This window comes from Epinephelus moara, chromosome 6 (genome assembly GCF_006386435.1).
Source record: "Epinephelus moara isolate mb chromosome 6, YSFRI_EMoa_1.0, whole genome shotgun sequence".
Lineage (NCBI taxonomy): Eukaryota > Metazoa > Chordata > Actinopteri > Perciformes > Serranidae > Epinephelus > Epinephelus moara.
Window position 1 is genome coordinate 16663155 of NC_065511.1, and position 18223 is coordinate 16681377.

At 40.5% G+C, this 18223-nt stretch overlaps 1 protein-coding gene across 3 annotated transcripts in view; it reads left to right on the forward strand.

Annotated features, from left to right (window-relative positions):
• LOC126392524 (RNA-binding motif, single-stranded-interacting protein 3-like) overlaps positions 1 to 18223 on the forward strand; it is a 152803-nt gene that overhangs the window by 53873 nt on the left and 80707 nt on the right. For all 3 annotated transcript variants that reach the window (XM_050047955.1, XM_050047957.1, XM_050047956.1), the window contains exon 4: positions 7666 to 7757. In XM_050047955.1, coding sequence (XP_049903912.1) covers positions 7666 to 7757 — 92 coding nt within the window. The remainder of the gene's footprint in view (positions 1 to 7665; positions 7758 to 18223) is intronic.

The window sequence follows — 18223 nt, forward strand, 5'->3', positions numbered from 1 at the left end:
ATCATAAATGTTCTGGTGTAGCTCTGAATTTCTTATAAACTGAGGACAACTGCCTGCTGTATATTTGTGTTCATGTCACAGTCACAGATAATTTTGTGGCGTTTGTTGCAACGTCACTATACTTTTATAAATGGTAAAAAGTTCCGCACAGCTGCTTTAAACATGGCTTAATAGCGACAATTTCAAACACAAATACACAAATTGGCTTCACTATAACTTGCATCATTCACAGACAAAGCACTTGTCTTTATCTGGACACATTTTACCCACAAATACAACATGCTAATGTGGCATTTCACACTGTATAAATTAGCCTAGCAGCTAGCGTACTTTTCCTCTGCTCATATGAAGCTAGGATAAATCCCTAAGTATAAATCCCTGAAGGACAAATCACACACAAGACTTAAAATGCTATTTTTGTGGAAGCTTTATTGTCTTTACAATTTATTGTTTCTTATCTGTGAAATTAAAGTAAATAAAAGCTTTGTTTCTACTGAGGGAAATGGTTTCTCTTACAAAAATAGACAGGAGGGCTGCGTCACCGCCATGTATAGTTACACTTCTGGTGATACAAGTAAAAATATATGACTGAAGGAGTGTGATTTATAGTCAGCATGTTTTGCAACATCAGTTAATGACTTCAGACTCAAGCAGCAAGTTGACAGCCTGGTTTAATTACACTAAGTTACATTTTGGGCTGATGTGTTAAACTAAAAATCACTACAGAGGAAAAGGTTTGAATTTGTAGCCAGAAGTATCACTTGTGAAAGCATACAGCTGCGTGAATGAGCTGTTGTATGTGTGCGCATAATTAAGAAAATGGGTCAAATACAGATTAGCTAAAGATAAACAAGGACAAAGGGTAAAATAGTCTCAGTGGTGTCTGAGCCTCAGGGTGATGTGCCCATCCTGAAGAGAAAAGTAGCTTTTAAGGTGTATGGGAGTAATAATGTGATTTTTTTTTCATTTTACAAATATGTGAAAATCATTAAAAAAAACAATTTATTTTAAATATGTTTGCAACTCAGTGGTTTAACTGTGTACTATCTTTTAATTTAATTATTTAGTTTTCTGTTGTCCTCGTGTAAAAGAGACAATACTTTCAGTTACATAAGAAGGTCTTATTTTTAAAAATCTGGGCATTTTTATTGTGAAAGCAGTGATCTGTTTGTGAGTGACAAAAAAAATGGTGTGTCTTGAGAGACTGTTTGAAAACACAAACTGTTACATCCAGCCATAAATTTATGCTTATTGTTTAATGCAGAAAATACTACAGCTGCAGCTGTAGAAGACAGGGCAACTTCTGCAGGCTGTGGCGCTCATCAGCAAATTCACTGCTTGTGATGTAGACTTCATACATCTCTCAGCCAGTTGTTAACTCACAATGAAGGAGTTTCATTATCAGGCGGCCATTAGAATGCCTTACAACCGGATAAGTGTTGGTTTGATTGCAGAGGCATTCAGCGGGGACAAGATAAGTGCTTAGCGTGACTAAGAGAGTACAAATTGGCACAGAGAGTTCTCTTGGAAAGGGAGGGATGGATGGGAGGAGGCCTGGGGAGGTGGAGGGAGGGGGGCAAAAAATAACCTGGGGCTGACAGAAAAGGAAGGGGACCCCTTGAAACTGATGATTTAGCAGACAGCCTCTTCTTTTCAGGAAGATTCAGCAGAGGGGAAAGAGAGATAGGTAGAGAGCGTGAGAGACAGGGAGACAGGTAAATAAATAAAGTCCTCTTCCTTTGCGGTCTGCAGGGATGGTGTTCGGTCAGTTTGTACACTGCTGCCGTCAGTAGGCAGCTTATTTATCCCAGTTTCGGTGGTGGTTTTTACTTTTATCTTAATACATTTTTGGTGCTCTGAAATTTTATGATTCCCAGGCATGTAAAACCTCCTCAAGCCATATGCAATGAACACAAATATGCAGTCTTCAAGGCGTCTTTGCTTTTTTTGTCCCTGAAAAGTTGATGTGGTCTCTGAAACAATATGGAAATATATTAATATATGGTGCATAGATACATTAAAATGTTAGCTCTTAAAAGAAACAGTTTCTTAAGACTTACTGTTTAATGCACTCTCATTTCAGTGAACAAAGAAAGCAGATCTTTTGCTTTGTTCTCTGAAATAATATAAAGATTTTCTTTGTGGAATCCTTGGCTTTGTAGCGGGCTCAGTGTTAAATACACTGACAGTTTTCTAGTTAGCAGCGTGGGAGCTCTGGGGGAGGGAGAGGGCACAGAGCACAGGATGGAGGAAGGAAGGGAGAGGAAACCACTTTAGATTGTAAAGGATTTCCATTTCCCAAAGACAAGCGCCCTCCCTCTCACTGTCTCCATGTCTCCTGCCTTTTCTCCGCCTCCCTCCCTCCTGATTTTCATCTCATTCTTACTCTCTCTCTGCCTGCCACTCTCTCTGTCTCCCCCCAACACACTGCTTCCCCCTATTCCTCCTTTGCTCTTTCTCTCTCTCTCCTTTTCCCTCTGTACTCGGTTAGCCCATTCTAATGGCCCAAGGCCAGGAACTCTGGGAGCTCAGGAGATTAGATGGGAGCTACGTGTGTGTGTGTGTGTGTGTGTGTGTGTGTGTGTGTGTGTGTGCGCTCATGTTTATCTGTGCTTCCATCTGTGTCTATGAGCGCATATGAGTGTGTATTCACGTGGGAGTGCGCTTCGTAATAAAATGTTGTTGTTTTTTTCTTCATTCACGAGTGGAATATTTGTCAGGCCTGACTGAGCAAGATGAATTTTCATCTCTGTGTCATCATAAGGCCACAGATGGGAGGGACAGGGCACAAATGAGGAGGATTATATAATTCAGAGATATTATTTTTCATTCTGCCGTTATCTGGAAATATCCTTATCATCCTGCAGAAGAGCTATCACTCACATGAGATGAGAATTTTTCACCAAACTAAAGATGGTAGGTTTTAGTTTATGGGTTTATATGAAAATTTCTGAATTAAATTTAGGGCAGAAGCGTGTTGTAATAATTTGGGAAACTGTCCATCAGCTTGAGGCAGGCATCTGCTCACAGACTCAACAAGCCTCCACTCAGCTGAAGTGTCCTTGAGCAAGACAATGAATCCCAACGAGCTCCTGGGGTGTGTTCTGTCACTGATACTTGACCTCTGACCTTCCTGGAGGGTGGGGCAAATACTTTTTTCGGAAAACAATAAACGCTCCATGAGTGATGAATACAGCCAGAGGAAATGGCACATTTCAAGGCTGATGTTCTGTCATATAGAACTTGTCAATGAGATGAACACTTGAAAAAATGTTTCTATCATTCATTTGTCTGGGATGGTGTCTGGCTATAGGTGTTTTTCCACCCAAGCTGACACTCAGACATCGTTAGGTGTAAGGACTGACTAATATGTGCAGGTGCAAAGCTTGATTACATGCCAGCATCTACAACAACTCAAAGTTTTATGAAGAGATCAAGGCTCTTGAGACATGGACTCATATTTCCTGTTCGGTATAACTGAGGACACATTTGATATGAGCTACACAGTTGATTGGTGACTCACTGTAAACAGAGCAGCTCTACGAAGTGGCTCTTGGTTACATTGCAGATTAAAGTCTCAAACCTCTAGTTTGAAGGCCAGTAACCGGCACAGTTAGCCAATTACACCTAAGTGCTATTAGCACCATAACTTACCCACACTGATGATTATATTTCGTTGATCAACTTCAACAAAAATAAACTGCATTAAAGCTGTGCAAATATGCTAATATACAAATCAACCAATCCCTATAGTATTATATCAATATAACCTGAGAGAAATAAGATCCTGCTGCACTGGATTAATAAAAACAGACCAACATAATTACAGTACAGTAATTGAAAAAAGTTATTAGGTTCCCAATATTTCAAAGTAATCTAGTTATGATAAAATACATAACACTATGTCAAAGTCATCATAAGCTCACCCTATCATTATACAGGGCTTAAAATATTATAATGTTACAATACTTCCCTCTAACGCACAAACTGAGCCAACCATCTACAAATTCTATTTGTTTAATGTGGCCTCTTTATTTAGTCTCTGTAAATTTCAAACTTTTCATCCTGGAGGGATCCAAAATAATTGAAAATTGGTTATTAAGGCCACAGGCTACTGATGGTGAGTAAAATTACATTTGTTATGCAGACCTGCTGTATCATGGAACCCCCTGCTGCCCTCATAACACAGAAATATAATAATCCATAATGAATTTCATACTTAATTATTACAAAGGAGGAAATGGAAGTGGTTAAATAAACTGCTTAACAAATGAACTAATCTAAGTGAGACAATTAGAAGGTGTCACAGTGCTGACTCCGAGATATATGCTTTTGGAAATATGATTTGTTTTGTGCAGAAGTTGATGGGCCTTAAATAATGAATTGAGACTTTACTGATGTGAAATAAGCTTTGGTAAAGGATTGTGGCATTAGTAGTCTCGCTCACCAGACCTTTCTCAAGAAAAGAAAGGTCTGGCTGGGCCGACTCTCACTTTAAGATTGGAGAAAAAAACGCCCCGGCTGCTTGTATTTCTTTCAACCAATCACAATCGTTCTGGGTGGTGCCACAGCAACGGTGCGCTTGCAAAAATATTGCCGGGGGGAAACAGTTTTTGGTGTAACACGCCCACAAAAATATCGCCTACAGGACGCGAATCATGGCAGAAAAATCCCCGCAAGATCAAACACCGCAGAAGTTAGTAAAGGACGTGTTGAAAACTGCTACACAACCGGAGGTGGTAGGGCGGGACTTCAGTGGGTGGCTCGTTCCGCCCAATGAGAGGCTGATCTATGCAGCGAACTTCCGCTCACTCAGACTATGGCATTAGTGACTTAAAAGGCTGGTACATATAAAACACAAACGGCTCATTATTTTTTAAGTAGCTTTTTTTCTTTTCTTTAAAATGAGTACTTCATTTTGGCTTTGCACTGTCGGACTCATGTTGGACAGTTTAAAGTGCAAAGCATCAAAACAGATGTATCAGAACCAGCGTTATTGTCTTTTTTATTCCACACATTCCTCCTCCTTGCCAAAACCTGCTGCCTACATTACCCACAATTCATCTCAAATACAAACAGGTCGATAGGAGTTTCTGGTGTGGTATTAGGAGCAGGTGATTTAACCTCAATGGCTAGCCTCAAGCAGATGAAGAGCAGGCTACAGAGGTCTGGTTGCTAGCTTATTTCTAACTCCGCACCCCCAGATTTTTTCTTTCAACTTCAGCCCCTGCAGATGCTGAAATGATGTCACTTGAGACAGTTTATCTGAATTCGATGAGCTCCCTCTGGAGCCACAAAAGGCTTCATACTATTTTTTTCACATATTTTGTTGTACTCTATTAGACCTGCAAACAGTCTTTGATATGTAAAATCTTTGGATTCCCCTTTCAAACACCAGCTTTTTCAACACAGTCACTTTATTTTAACAACAACGTGCGCGGCCGATAATGTTGAACTTCTGCCATCAAACAAAAAAACTGTGTTGTGGACTAGTAGTGATCGAATTATCCATTGTGAGCTGTGTTTAGGTTTTATTTTCCCACTAATTACATGGACAGTCTTTGGTTAAACAAACACCCATTAGTTCAAGTGTGAGATATGAGAACTGGAACTTCTCAAATTTTTCTGGAATAAAATGAAAGCATCTTGCCAGGCTACTAATGAATGCTGTATGTTTGTGCATTCTCAATTACTTCAGCTGTTTTGGTGTGGCCCTAATTAGATGAATATAGATTTAAAAAAGACTGCGAATGCTTGTGTTTCTCTGCATACTGTATATGTGTGTGTATTAATGCTTGTCTGGATCTGTGTTTGTCCCAGTCGTTAATGTGCGCACATCATATGTTTGTGTGTGTGTTTGCGCTATCCTATTTTGGCTAAATTATGGGTTTCTCATTAGCAACAGTATAAATATTTGTGTGTGCAGTACATATCTTGCTGTGAAAGCAGCTTGCTGCCTTTGAACAATAAAAAATCATCTGCTTATCAGCAAAACAGAGCATGGCTCCAAATCCTGGAAAAAACAGACAGACAAGCACAGATGTTAGAAATGAGGAGTGTGTGTGTGTATGGGTGTGTGAGATCGAGAGAACGTGTAGTCCCTCATTCTTAACATGTTTGCATTTAGGATTGTAATGAGTGAGGCTTTTGAAATGTGGATCATTTAATTGTGTTAACACACAACCCACTCAGAACTACCGCTGGAATTTCAAAGCTGCTGTGCTTTCCCAACATTTATCTTTCTGGCTTAATACATGCGTGTCAATATGTCTCTTTTATTAAGTCTGTCATTTAACAAACAGTCAAAACTATCCTTGTACCAACAGTCTCTCAGTTTTGTTCACCTACACCACACACACTTGCACGCAAGCTGCCATGCAGACAGGTTGCGTCTCTTTTACTACTTTCTGTCTATTTGACATCTCTTTGCAGCCCCACCCATGTGACCCAGTAAAACAGGGCGTATTTCTGAAAGTAGAGATTGATATGTGTGTGTTCAGACCTTTTGTCCTTCAGCGCTTCCTGCAGGGCCCGACCTAGATCCCCAGAGCGTCAGCAGTTTGACAGATACACTGTGCACACATACACACACAGAAACACACAACATGACGCAGACCATATCGCAATAAAATCGACTGATGCTCATTCTCTCCGCGTCTTTCTTTCTTTAAACAAGACTCTGAATCACTTTAATGGTTGCATTAAATGTAGAGAATTTTTCTTGATGTCACTTGTATTGGCCACTACTATAGGAACCCCATATGTACTGACAGATTTAGTGTAGCGCAGGGACGAAACAAGCACACATGCAATGCAGTGGGGTATTAAATGTCAGGCGAAAGGAAGCCAGTAGATTTTACATTTATTGCTAAAGAATTCTTTCAGCATGTACTCACTATACACCAGACCTGCAATGATTAATCGATTAGTTGTTAACTTTTAAATTAATCTCAAACTAACTTGATATTCATTAAATCAGTTTGAGTAATTAAAAAAAATAAGTTCTCTGATTTTGGCTTCATAAATGTGAATATTGTCTGGTTTCTTTACTCCTCTATGACAGTAAACTTAATATCTTTGGCTTGTTGACAAAACAAAATATTAAAGAGCATCATCTTGGGCTTTTGGACACACTGATCAACATTGTTCCTCATTTTCTAACATTTTATAGACTGAAAACAATTAAGCAACTAATCAAGAAAATAATCAACAGATTATTTTGCCATGAAAACTGGTTGCAGTCCTACTATGCACATGGTATAGAATGTGTACATCGACAGGGAACTAATGGTGAGCACCCATCAGTGCAGTGGAAGACATTAGAGTCATTACATAACACAGACATGATTTCATTAAAAAGCGCCGTAGTACACAAAAAACTTGGGCAGACATTAGAAGACATTTTAGCTCATAAACAAGATAGCAAGAGTTACTGTTATGACACCAATTCTGTTGATGTTCTGTGCTAAAACACATTTAATGGGGGAACTAGCAGCTTTCATTAAATACGTGACCTGACTTGAATTTGACACATTTATGGAATTTATGCAGCATTAAAGAAAAGGTGATATTCAGAACAACATTAACTGATATTCTTCATCTCTTAATCCTGTTTTTCTCTCACCTTGCTCCTCCTCACCATCTCCTGTGTGTGTGTATGTACAGGCTATGGCTTCGTGGACTTTGACAGCCCTGCAGCAGCTCAGAAGGCTGTGGCCTCGCTCAAAGCCAGTGGAGTCCAGGCACAGATGGCAAAGGTAAGCCCCCCTCCGTCCTTCACTCTTTGGTCTGCTTTACATGTTACTGAGGTGTTTGGCTTTTCTTATGGTGCTGTTCTTCAGGTTAACTCAGTCACTGTCTGTGAGCCCTGCAGAAAGCTGATGGTGATGGTGGTGATGTTTTTTGTGGTCATAATAATAATATGGACTACAGTAGTGTGGTGTCGATAATGATAATCACTGGATTTATTGTATATCAGTTATATTGTTGTATTGATTTATTTGAGACCAATAGTTGCAGCTTTGAGTTCATTATTGATGAGATTATTGAACAGCTATGGTCATGATGGGAGTATTGATCAAATCCCTGAAAACATGGGAGAAAAGATGGAGCAGATGATGTAAGTGGGTGAGCAAAGTTTCCTCATTGACTGTTAAAAATAATAGACAGCCATTAATGTGTGGACTCCTGTTTCGAGGCCTTGTAAATTTGACATTTTGGACATCACTATCTTGGAATTTTGGAGCCAAAGGTATTTGGACGAAAGGGTGGAGAAAACCCTTATGCTAGCTGCTAGCTTGGTTAGCAAAGTGCATTTACAGCTATGGTTAACTGTACCAGTGCTAATGCAAATTTTTGAAACAGACTTAAAACTATCTAAACAAAATGTACTAATTGAAAAAACTGAACAACCAACTCCTTAGCAGGTCTCTTAAAATATTTTTTTGGCAACTGTAATGTTACAATTAACTTTAATGCCCTGAATAGCCCTGAAATAGCAACAGCTACGGCTGCACCTGTGCTCTGTGAATTTGGGATTAGGCCAAACCAACACTGTCGCCGTGGTAGCAACTTGTTAACAGATGGCACCCACCTGTCACTCAAACCAACAACGCCCTTAATTATGCATATCTTTAATGGATGAGTTATAAAGATTCACCTCCCCTTACAGTTGTCATGAATGTTGAAGTTAGCTATAGAGACCAAAACTGTTTTTTGTACCAGCCTGTAAACATGTGTAGTTCAGCTGTAAATTTGGGCATTTCAACATTGGGCTTTATGGGGATTTACTCGCTCTTGGAACCAGCCTCAAGTGGCCATTCAAAGAACTACAGTTCTTTGGCACTCCTGCATTGGCTTCATTTTTCAGCCCCCCAGGTTGCCGCTTGGTTTTCTTTCATCCTTTATTCTTTCATTCCTCGTGTATTTGCTCTCTTTTTTCCTCTCAAATGCTAATAATCATTTCTGTTTGTAGTTTTAGGTGTGTGTGTGTGCGTGTTTGTGTGTGTGTAGCTGGCAGTTGTATGCGACCATGCTGTGCCAAAACATGTGGGCCTAACCAGCACAATCACATTATCCTTCAATGCGTGTGAGAGAAAGACACTGAATAGCCTGCCTTGCTTTCAGATTCATTAAAGCTGTATCGCTGCATACTTCCTTTTATAAATGAGAGAGGAGTGCAATTAAAATGGGCCAGTCTTCAGGCACCAGGAGCATCCCATTGAATTAAACAGCAGCAAGCCTGTGAGCCACCTTTGGCTTGCTCTTCTATTAAACCTCTTTTCATTAGACTTCCATCTCTTATTTTGTTCCTAACGGCTTGAGGGGGCATTTGGAAGAGCAGTGTTGATGTGTTTAGCTGTTATTAAAGAGAGAAGAACCCTCGACTCCTTGGAGATTGAGTTTTCCGGAGGGATGGAATGGAGGGCAAGGAGTCAATTCCAAATGAAATTACACAGACTTCTTACTGTTTCATGAACTAATTATGCTGCAGAGCTGCTGATGTCCCGGCTAACTTTCCTGAATCAGGGTGCAGCGAGAAAGTCTCGGAAACACTGCTGTTGGATTTCCAGCTCGAGCCTCTAACATTTTGTAAGATGAGCAGCTTAATTGGGGTTTGATAAAGTCTTGGTTTTAACGCATTCAGTACCAATTAGACTGACTGAAGTGAAAACTCATGCCGTGCTATTTCCCACATCCTTCTCGGAGTATGCAGAGGTTTTGTGGGTTAGCTGGGACAGAAACTTTGTTCTTAGTTTTAATCTGCAAGATAGTTAAAAGCTTTTCCACCGAACACAGCAGTGAGGTGGCAGTAGATGGAGAGAGAGAAAAAGATGATTGGCTTTTGTGCAAGAGAAAGATGAGCCATCTAAGAAAGGTGAATATTGATTGTTTTTTGGGGAGGGGGTTTGGAGAAAGGTTTGGAGATAGAGCTGTACTGATCTGACTCATCTAACATCACCACTGAGCCTGTGGTGGATTAAAATGGGCCAAACATAGAGTATATGTAATATAAGTGTAGTATATGTCTTTAAAGATACATTCATCCAAGCATGCCATGTGCTCAATTTAAGAAGTCCAAGATGTATTTAGTATATTTTATTAAGTTAAACCAGACCTGATGACAATAATAGAATGAGTAGAAATAGTTTATGCTGTAAAACTGCTGGGACAAATATTGATGGTGTGGTGAGAATGCCTAAATCTTTATCAGCCCCAACAACATTGCAACTGCTGGCATTGTTTTCACTTTGTGAGTCTGTATGTGTGTGTTTGTGTGTGTCATTATGGCAATATGTGGTCCTGGCGGCGCCTATTGCAGCAGGAACTACCACAGAGGCAGTTTTAAGTATTTTTGCTGGGTGTTTGTCCGTCTGTCGACAGTTGTCAATGCGATATAGTGTGCCAGTAAACCCGGAACTCCGTTAGCGCTTTTAGCACTTCTGGTTCTCTCGTCTAAAAGTCAATATGTTTTTTGAATGGGATTTTGGTAAAATGCCTCAAATAAGGTCTGTGGTTAACAAAAGCTTAAGCGAGTTTCAGGTTTTGTTCTACGTCATAAAACACGTCAGTAAATACCCTACTTGTGAATTTTGAAGCTTTTACGTGTCGTAAAAAAGGCGGTTGCTAGCAAGTTGCTCAATACGACTACAAACCCTGTCGGGGACATTAAATGTCATCACCCCCGAACAGGCGAGAGTGCTGGCAGTCCGCCATTACAGCTTCTATTCGTGTTTTCACCTTCCAACGTGTAGATATATCAATTTAGTATTAGTAGTTTAGAAATCAGGCCGAAATCAGTTGAAAGCTTAGTGGCGGTGACGTCAAGAGTCATGCGACCGTGGAGTAGTCATGTAGTCCGTTAAAGTCTAACGTTAGCTTTTTACTTCTTGCGATCGCATTTAAGCTTCAAATGCGGTATGAAAGGTGTTCATATATGAAGATTATCTCGCTGAACAAAACCTGTAAGTATCATCAACTTGTGTTAGCCACAGAGCTTATTTTCTGACATAATCCAAAACGCAATGCAAAAATCACATTCACTTTCTCTTCCAGGAACCAGCGCGATGCTAAACTTCCGGGTTTTGACGTCAGCCCTGGCACACTCTATTGCGACACTAGTGCAAGGTGTAGTCGCAAATCTTTACAGATGTGTAGTTAGGATCAAAATCAAGGCTGGGTTTGAAGATGGGTGTGGTCCAGCAGAAGTGACCGGAAGCAGGAGGGTAGGAAGTAAGAGTGTTTTCCCATATAGTCCTTTTTAAACAAACCAAACTCAGTCCTCTTAAAGTGCACCAAAAAGTGGACCAACAGAAAAGGGACTCAGTTCTTTTTGTGCTCACATTGTCAGTTCAATTAAAAAGGACTCAGTTCTCTTTCTGGTCAACTTCAGCTCTGACGGCGCTTCAGTCTTCTTTCTGTTCAAACTATAGCCTTTATATGATATATGTTGACGCAGTTCATTCTTCTTACTTTGACGTGGCACTGCAGTGTGGATTTGAAGCCCCTCGCTTTCAGGTGAATTTAAAATTAGAGGAAGACCTTAGCGTTTCTGTGTGCTGTAGACTGTTGCCATTTGATGTATTCTACATTCCACACCTGGAGACGTGCAGTATCTTCCATGGACCAAACTACTCCTCATCCTGTGTCCTTGCAAGCGTTACAGGTCGATGTGGTTTTGTCTGTTTTTTCAAGCGTCCCAGTGCAATAGCATGTGATCTAGAGGGTTAAATACAGTGGCAAAGAGCAAAGCGAACCTGGACCACTTTGTGTTTACAATGCACGGGTTACTTGAAGTGAACCGTACTCAGACCACCTTGTTCGCTTCAGAGGTGTCTGAGTTCTCTTGGAGTGTTCACATAAGCACAAAAAATGCTGAGTCACTGCTCTGAGTCCGTTTAGAGGGCTGAAAAGGACCAAGTGTGAAAACACTCTTAACAGAGGGGCCATTGGCCCTCAACTTTACGCCCCTGGCCCACATTTGTTTCTAGGTCGCTGGTCACTGTATTGCACCTGGGGTGATCTCATTGCAAGATGGTGTCAAGTTTAGTTCTGGATTTAATTTAGATGTAATATCATGAAACTCTAATGAAAGCTGCCTTTTTGGTTTTTATTCTTAGAAAGTAGAAAAGTACAGGGTTGCACCTCGGATGGACTGTGGTTGTGGTTTTTACAGGAGTCCTTAATCTTATTGACAAAATAGTGAATACATTTGTGCAGTCAAGGATAGCAGGGAGATCAGCAGCAGCAGAGTTTTTATCAGTGGTTTCAAGTAAACCTCTATGGATGTTTTTACCGGTGAAAATAATCTGTGAAAAATAATTAGTTCTCACATCCTTAATCTGAACATTACAACTGAATCAAAGCTCTATCAGGTGGAAATGGTGGACATGGAGCTCAGTACATTTCCATAATCGCTCCACTTTTCTACAGTCACACTTAAAAAGTGAATATCATCATTTATCCACATAGCTGAGTTAACACCTTAGGTTTTTCTCACTCTCTCAAAGGGGGCTACAGTATATTATCGCAAGATGAGAGACACATCTTATTAAAAGATCCTGGTGTGAGTATTGAGACTTAAGAGATGGGTTAGATTAGAGTGAAAAATAGCTGTGAAAAACATTTCTGTGGAGTATGTGTTAAAGGTGTGAGAGCTGAAAGCATGTTTACACAGTCATTAATTAAGTTACATAAATTAATGATTTGAAATAAACTAATCCTCTGTACAGATATTGACAATATTTAATCTACACTCATATCAAGCGCATCACTGAAGAATCAGAGGCTGGAATAAAATTACAGCATTATCATTTGGGCTTTGAAGGAGGAGAAAATTCCACTAATCATTGAGCAACAGTGAAACTGGGACCCAAAGGTTGTCTCTGGGTCACTGCTTCACCCAGACATCCTTGATCCTCAGAGTGCAGATTAAACTGGGTCCTGGCACCCTTCAGTGATTGGAGCCAACTACTTTGTCCACTGCCAAAATTCAGTTAAAATGATAAAAGCCTAAATTCTTTGACTAGAAGAGCTCATTAAGCACTGAGAACTTATTTTAAGAGAACACTGATGAAAGGCACCAGCCTTCTGTCATGCTTGCGTCACGCCGTAGGCAGAATCAGAGGATCCCTTTCACAAGGCTCTGGAAGCATCAGAGGGAAAGTATCGGATGTATCGGGACAAACCAGTCAGTGCCAGGAATGTTTGAAGCCTCCCTCAGGAAGACACCAGAGCTGGGATATGGTGTAGGAGAAATTTAAGGTGTGCTTAATGCAATACAGTTTCAGGCCACCACCAAGTCTCCAGAGGGCTTTAGTTGTACCTGTAGAGCATGGATCATGATACACATGAATACTAAAAGGCACCCATTTCCAGACATTCCCATAGAGGAGTGACTGTGATGAAGAACCACATGAATGTACACGTGACACAAAGGAATCAACAGGCAGCGTCAAAGCCAAACACAGGCACTGTCCTGTTGAGTTTCACATCGGGTTGTGGGGGGTACAGTATATACTACGTAAGAAGCTAAATTCAAGGCAAGACATTTTAAAATAGCTTGAAATATCACTAGGAGAGAAGAAGCGGTAGTATATCTCACAGTATAAGAGGTCTGAAAAAATCAACTGCCAACCTCAGAGTTACCCACGATTAAAGTAACTTCCTGACATTACCCATGAATTAATTATAGCACAGTTGAAGCAAGATTAGACTGTTGTTGTATATATAATTGTATTCACTGTGAGAAACCTTTATCCATTAAACCCCGCAGCTTGCACTGACATCTTCTTTGTGATAGGTGCATGTTTTGGTTGTGGAATAAACGAGACAAGAAGAAAATACAGCAAGCTGAGATGTGAAGAGAGAAACTGTGTGTGTGTGTGTGTGTGTGTGTGTGTGTGTGTGTGTGTGTGTGTGTGTGTGTCCTACACTCACTTCCTCAGTCTTCTTGGTAATTACTGTTGACCTGAAAGATGATTACTGCTACAGCTGTACTCCCCCCTCTCTCTTGCCTGCTCAATCACAGTTAGTTTTTCTGTCTCCCTGCCTCATTTTCACTTTCACTCTATGTAAGTACATCTACGTTGAATCTTCATTTAACTTAAAGTATTAAATGTTACCCTTACACTTAAACTCCCTCCATTACATAGAACACCATAGTATCTCTGAACTTTAACATACGTGATGCGAATGTATCTCACTTTCATTTTTTTTTTTTTAAATTTTCTATGCAGTTTCTTCTTTCTATGCCACGCCAATCCAGTCTTCAGCATAAACCAATTACATGCTGAACTTGCTGAAAAACAAGTCTGCATATGTGCGTGAGTGTGGGTAAAATATATGTGAAATTTTGTCCTCACAAAAGACTGGTCCTACCACCTAAAAACATGTAGCAGTGTTAAATTACTGTTTGTTAAAATTCAAATCAGGTGCTGCTTTTACTATGCAAAAACAAAAAAATGCACACTCTGCTATGCATATGAGCGCCGAGTGTGTGTGTACTTGTGTGTGTGTGTGTGTGTGCATGTACAATAACAGTTACAGAGGACCAAGGTCACTATGCTAATTAGAGAGATGGTACCACTGGCTGTGACACTTCACACCTCCCTCTCTTCCTCTCTCCCTTTCTTCTTCTCCCCTCCACTTTGTCCTTGGCACCTCCCGCCTTTCCTTCCCCTTCTCTGTCTCTCTTTTCTTTTTATACTTCCCCCTCTTCCCTCCTTTTTGGCCTAGTTTGTTCTCTTCATCTGACCCACCCACCATCAACCTCCCCCTTTTTTTCTTTTTCTCTCTTTTTTTTTTTTTTTGTCCCAGCTCCCTCCTCCTGTGTTTGTCTGCAGCAGGTGCTGCAATGCCTCCACCAGAGTCATTAGTTGCAAGGTTGAGTGAGGACAGATAGTGAAGGAAAGAAAGAGAAGGGGGGTTGGGGGCTTGGTGTGACATGAAATAGAGAGAGAAAAAATTACCTATTTTTATTTATATATTTAATTACAATATTGCAGTGGTCACGTATCTGTTTACACATTCTTTATTTGTAGCTATTTACTTAGCCCAGGAGTGTGTTTAAGCAGCCTGGGGCAGCTTTTTGTAATGGTTTTCAGTGAGAGTGAGGTATTTTGCTAGCTGCTCTTGTGTCGTTGAGAACTTTGCGTTTTTCTGCTCTATGCACTTCATGTTTAAGAAACTTAAATTTAGGGCAAAAAAAGTGCCCAACACCATCAGCAATTTTCCCATTGTCCAGTCAGATGACTTGAGAGGCAGGCCTTCTCTGGTGGTGATAAGAAAAGCCCCGTTTCCACCAAACACTTTCAGTATGGTACCTTCGGAACCAAAAGTAACCCTTCAGACATGGTACCTAGACCCTGGCGTTTCCACCGCAGACAGTACTCTTAAATGTGGGCAGGGTTGTTGTCACTCACTCCTTCGTCCAGCACTCACTGTATTTCCTCATTATCGGTGACACAGAGGGAAGTCTGCACCTCGTTTATCGTCCACAGAACGAGGCTGCACGCAGACATTTTCTGAACAGAATAAATAGGCTACAATGAGAGTCTCTCTCCATGGGATATTTAAAGATAGCGGGTTTGTTTATTGAGTCCTACTCAGGCAAGCTCACAGGTTCAGTGTTGCGTAGAGTATAGCCTGGCCAAAATGTATATGTAAACGTTTGAAGATCCACCCATTAGTGTATGTTATATAAAAACTAAATTGATGGTCAAAGTTGTTGAAGTGAAACTTGTGATGATTGATTCAGGTCATCAACTCATGTATTGAGTAGCATTACAAGTAAACGTTCCACCTTAAAAGTTACCGGCAGTCAACTTCTAAGTTATTTTTTACTCTGACTACAGTTGCTGTGAGCATTAGACTAAAAACCAGCCACCCCTGAGCAGAGTGACCATCCGCTACTGACCAATCAATGGACTGCAGTGTTCACAGCTCCACCTCTAAGTACCACATCTGTTTGTTAGGTACCCTAACAGAGAGGTGACAAAAAATGGGGGTGGTATTTCAATGTTTTCCAAGGCAAGCTTAAAGCCATATCTGGACAAACTATACTCTCAACTACTTTCTAATGTTTTATTAAACATAATAATGCCCAACGATTGACAGCAGATTGTCAAACTGTCCCCGACTCATCCTAAAATAAGCCATGAAACAACCATTGTCCAGGCGAAGCTCCTGGACCAGCTGGTTGTACTCCCCTTGATTTCTCCCATTTCTGAGGGTCTCATAAACCAACATAGATTTCTGTTTCCCTGTGACCGATGTAATATTTGCAAACAGCCTCTCACCCCCAGTCAGAGCCAGGATAGGTGCCCTCCTCTTATTCATTTTTATGCTGATTTTAACATATAATTTGTGAGTTTACTTCTCAGCAAAAAAGCAGTTACACTAAGGACTTGTGATTCAATGGTTGCCTGGCAACGGTAAAAAAGAAAAAAAAGACGCAGCAAGCTGCAAAAAGCGTTCTGTGTGATGAGGGCAGGTTTTAACAAAAAAGGTAGTGCTGCATACCTCAGGTTTTACAGGTTGCAAAACGCTCTCTGTCCGATTGGGGCCTTACTATATGTACATTTTTTTTTGCTTTTTGTATTTCACCCTTGCTTTGGCAACATAAACGTATGATTCCCTTACTAATACAGCTTCTTTGAATTGAATCAAATTGGGAGTGGACACATGAGCACACATAACTTTGTTGCATGACTGTCATTTATCAGCCCTGATTAAAGTCTTTTCTTTCTTTCTTTCTTTCTTTCTTTCTTTACTCCCTCTGTCTCTCTGTCTTGCGTGTCTGTCTGATAAAAGCCAGATGCCTGATGTTCTCATGAAATGGTTTACTGATGCATCCAGTGTGTGTGTGCTTTCTTGCATGTGTGTGTACTAGCTTGCATCTGCCTGTATATGCCTGTATATTGTGTTTGTGTGTGTGTGTGTGTGTGTGTGTGTGTGTGTGTGTGTGTGTGTGTGTGTGTGTGTGTGTGAGACAGCTGAGGTTGGTGATGGGAAGAGGAGGACAACAGAGCCGACTGACATATAAAAAGATGAGAGGAGACAAAAACACATAGACAGGAAGACGTGTGCATCTCTCTCTTTCTCACTCTGCCTTCTGTATGTCTATCAATCTCTCGTCTTTCCTTCTTGAAACTGTGCACCCTCTTTTTTCACCTCCTTTCCCCCATCATTCACCCCTGTTTAAATGTATTTGTTTCCTTCTTGTTTTTTTTATGTATTCTCTTTTTTCTGCTTCTCCTTTGCGTGCTTTATCTTGCTCTTTTCCCTCTTCCTGCCTTTCCCAGACAGATATGACACACTATCCTTTCACCAGCCAGCATATATAATGTGGAATGTGGTGGCACTCAGCTTTTTAAAGCAAACTCTGACAGAGACGCGTCATTTGAAAATAGGAAGACTTACAGGTATAGCGCTGCTGGGATGTTTCATTGGGTTTATGGTCTGTTGTGAATTTCAGCATTATCTGTCTCAGATTCCTCTTAACCTACTAAAACATGAACACTACAAGAATACACAGCAGCTGTGTTGTGTAGTGACAGAGAAGATGTATTGCTTAGATTTAAGTTTGTCTCTGGACAGTTGGACAATATTAAGGGCTAAATGGAATTATAATTCTCTCTTTCTGTGTAAGAACCTATAAACTGTAATGATACCGCAGCTGTGGTGATAGTGTTTCAGTATTTCGAAAGAGGATGGATCCATTTCTGGACCTGTTTGTGGAAAAAGCTGGCATTTCTAGGACATGCACTATCACCCTCTGTGGTGTACTTCTGATTGAAGAATGCCACACTGCATGGTGTACAAATGTTGATGCTGGAGTTGATACGACAAGACCACACATAATTGTGTATAAACTGTTAGCACTTTAATCAGTCTATCCCTTTAAACCATTCAACATTTGGAAGGACCCATGATGCTTATGTTTGTATTCCACTCAGAGAGTGGAAGCTAGCAAACTACACAAATGCCAGGTGCACACTACATGAAAATCAAGCAGATTTTGGGCCTGAATGCCCCCTCCCAACAGTGGTCAGCAGAGATCTGATTTTTAGCTGTGCTAAAGATCATCTTGCCAGATTTTCCTTTGGTGTGAGGCATGTTAAGAGTGTTTTTTATATCCCCCGATCCACTTGGAAGTCCATCCTGGCTGCACCAATTTCTGATATTAAACATGTCCAATATTTATGATCCAATATCCTGTTGG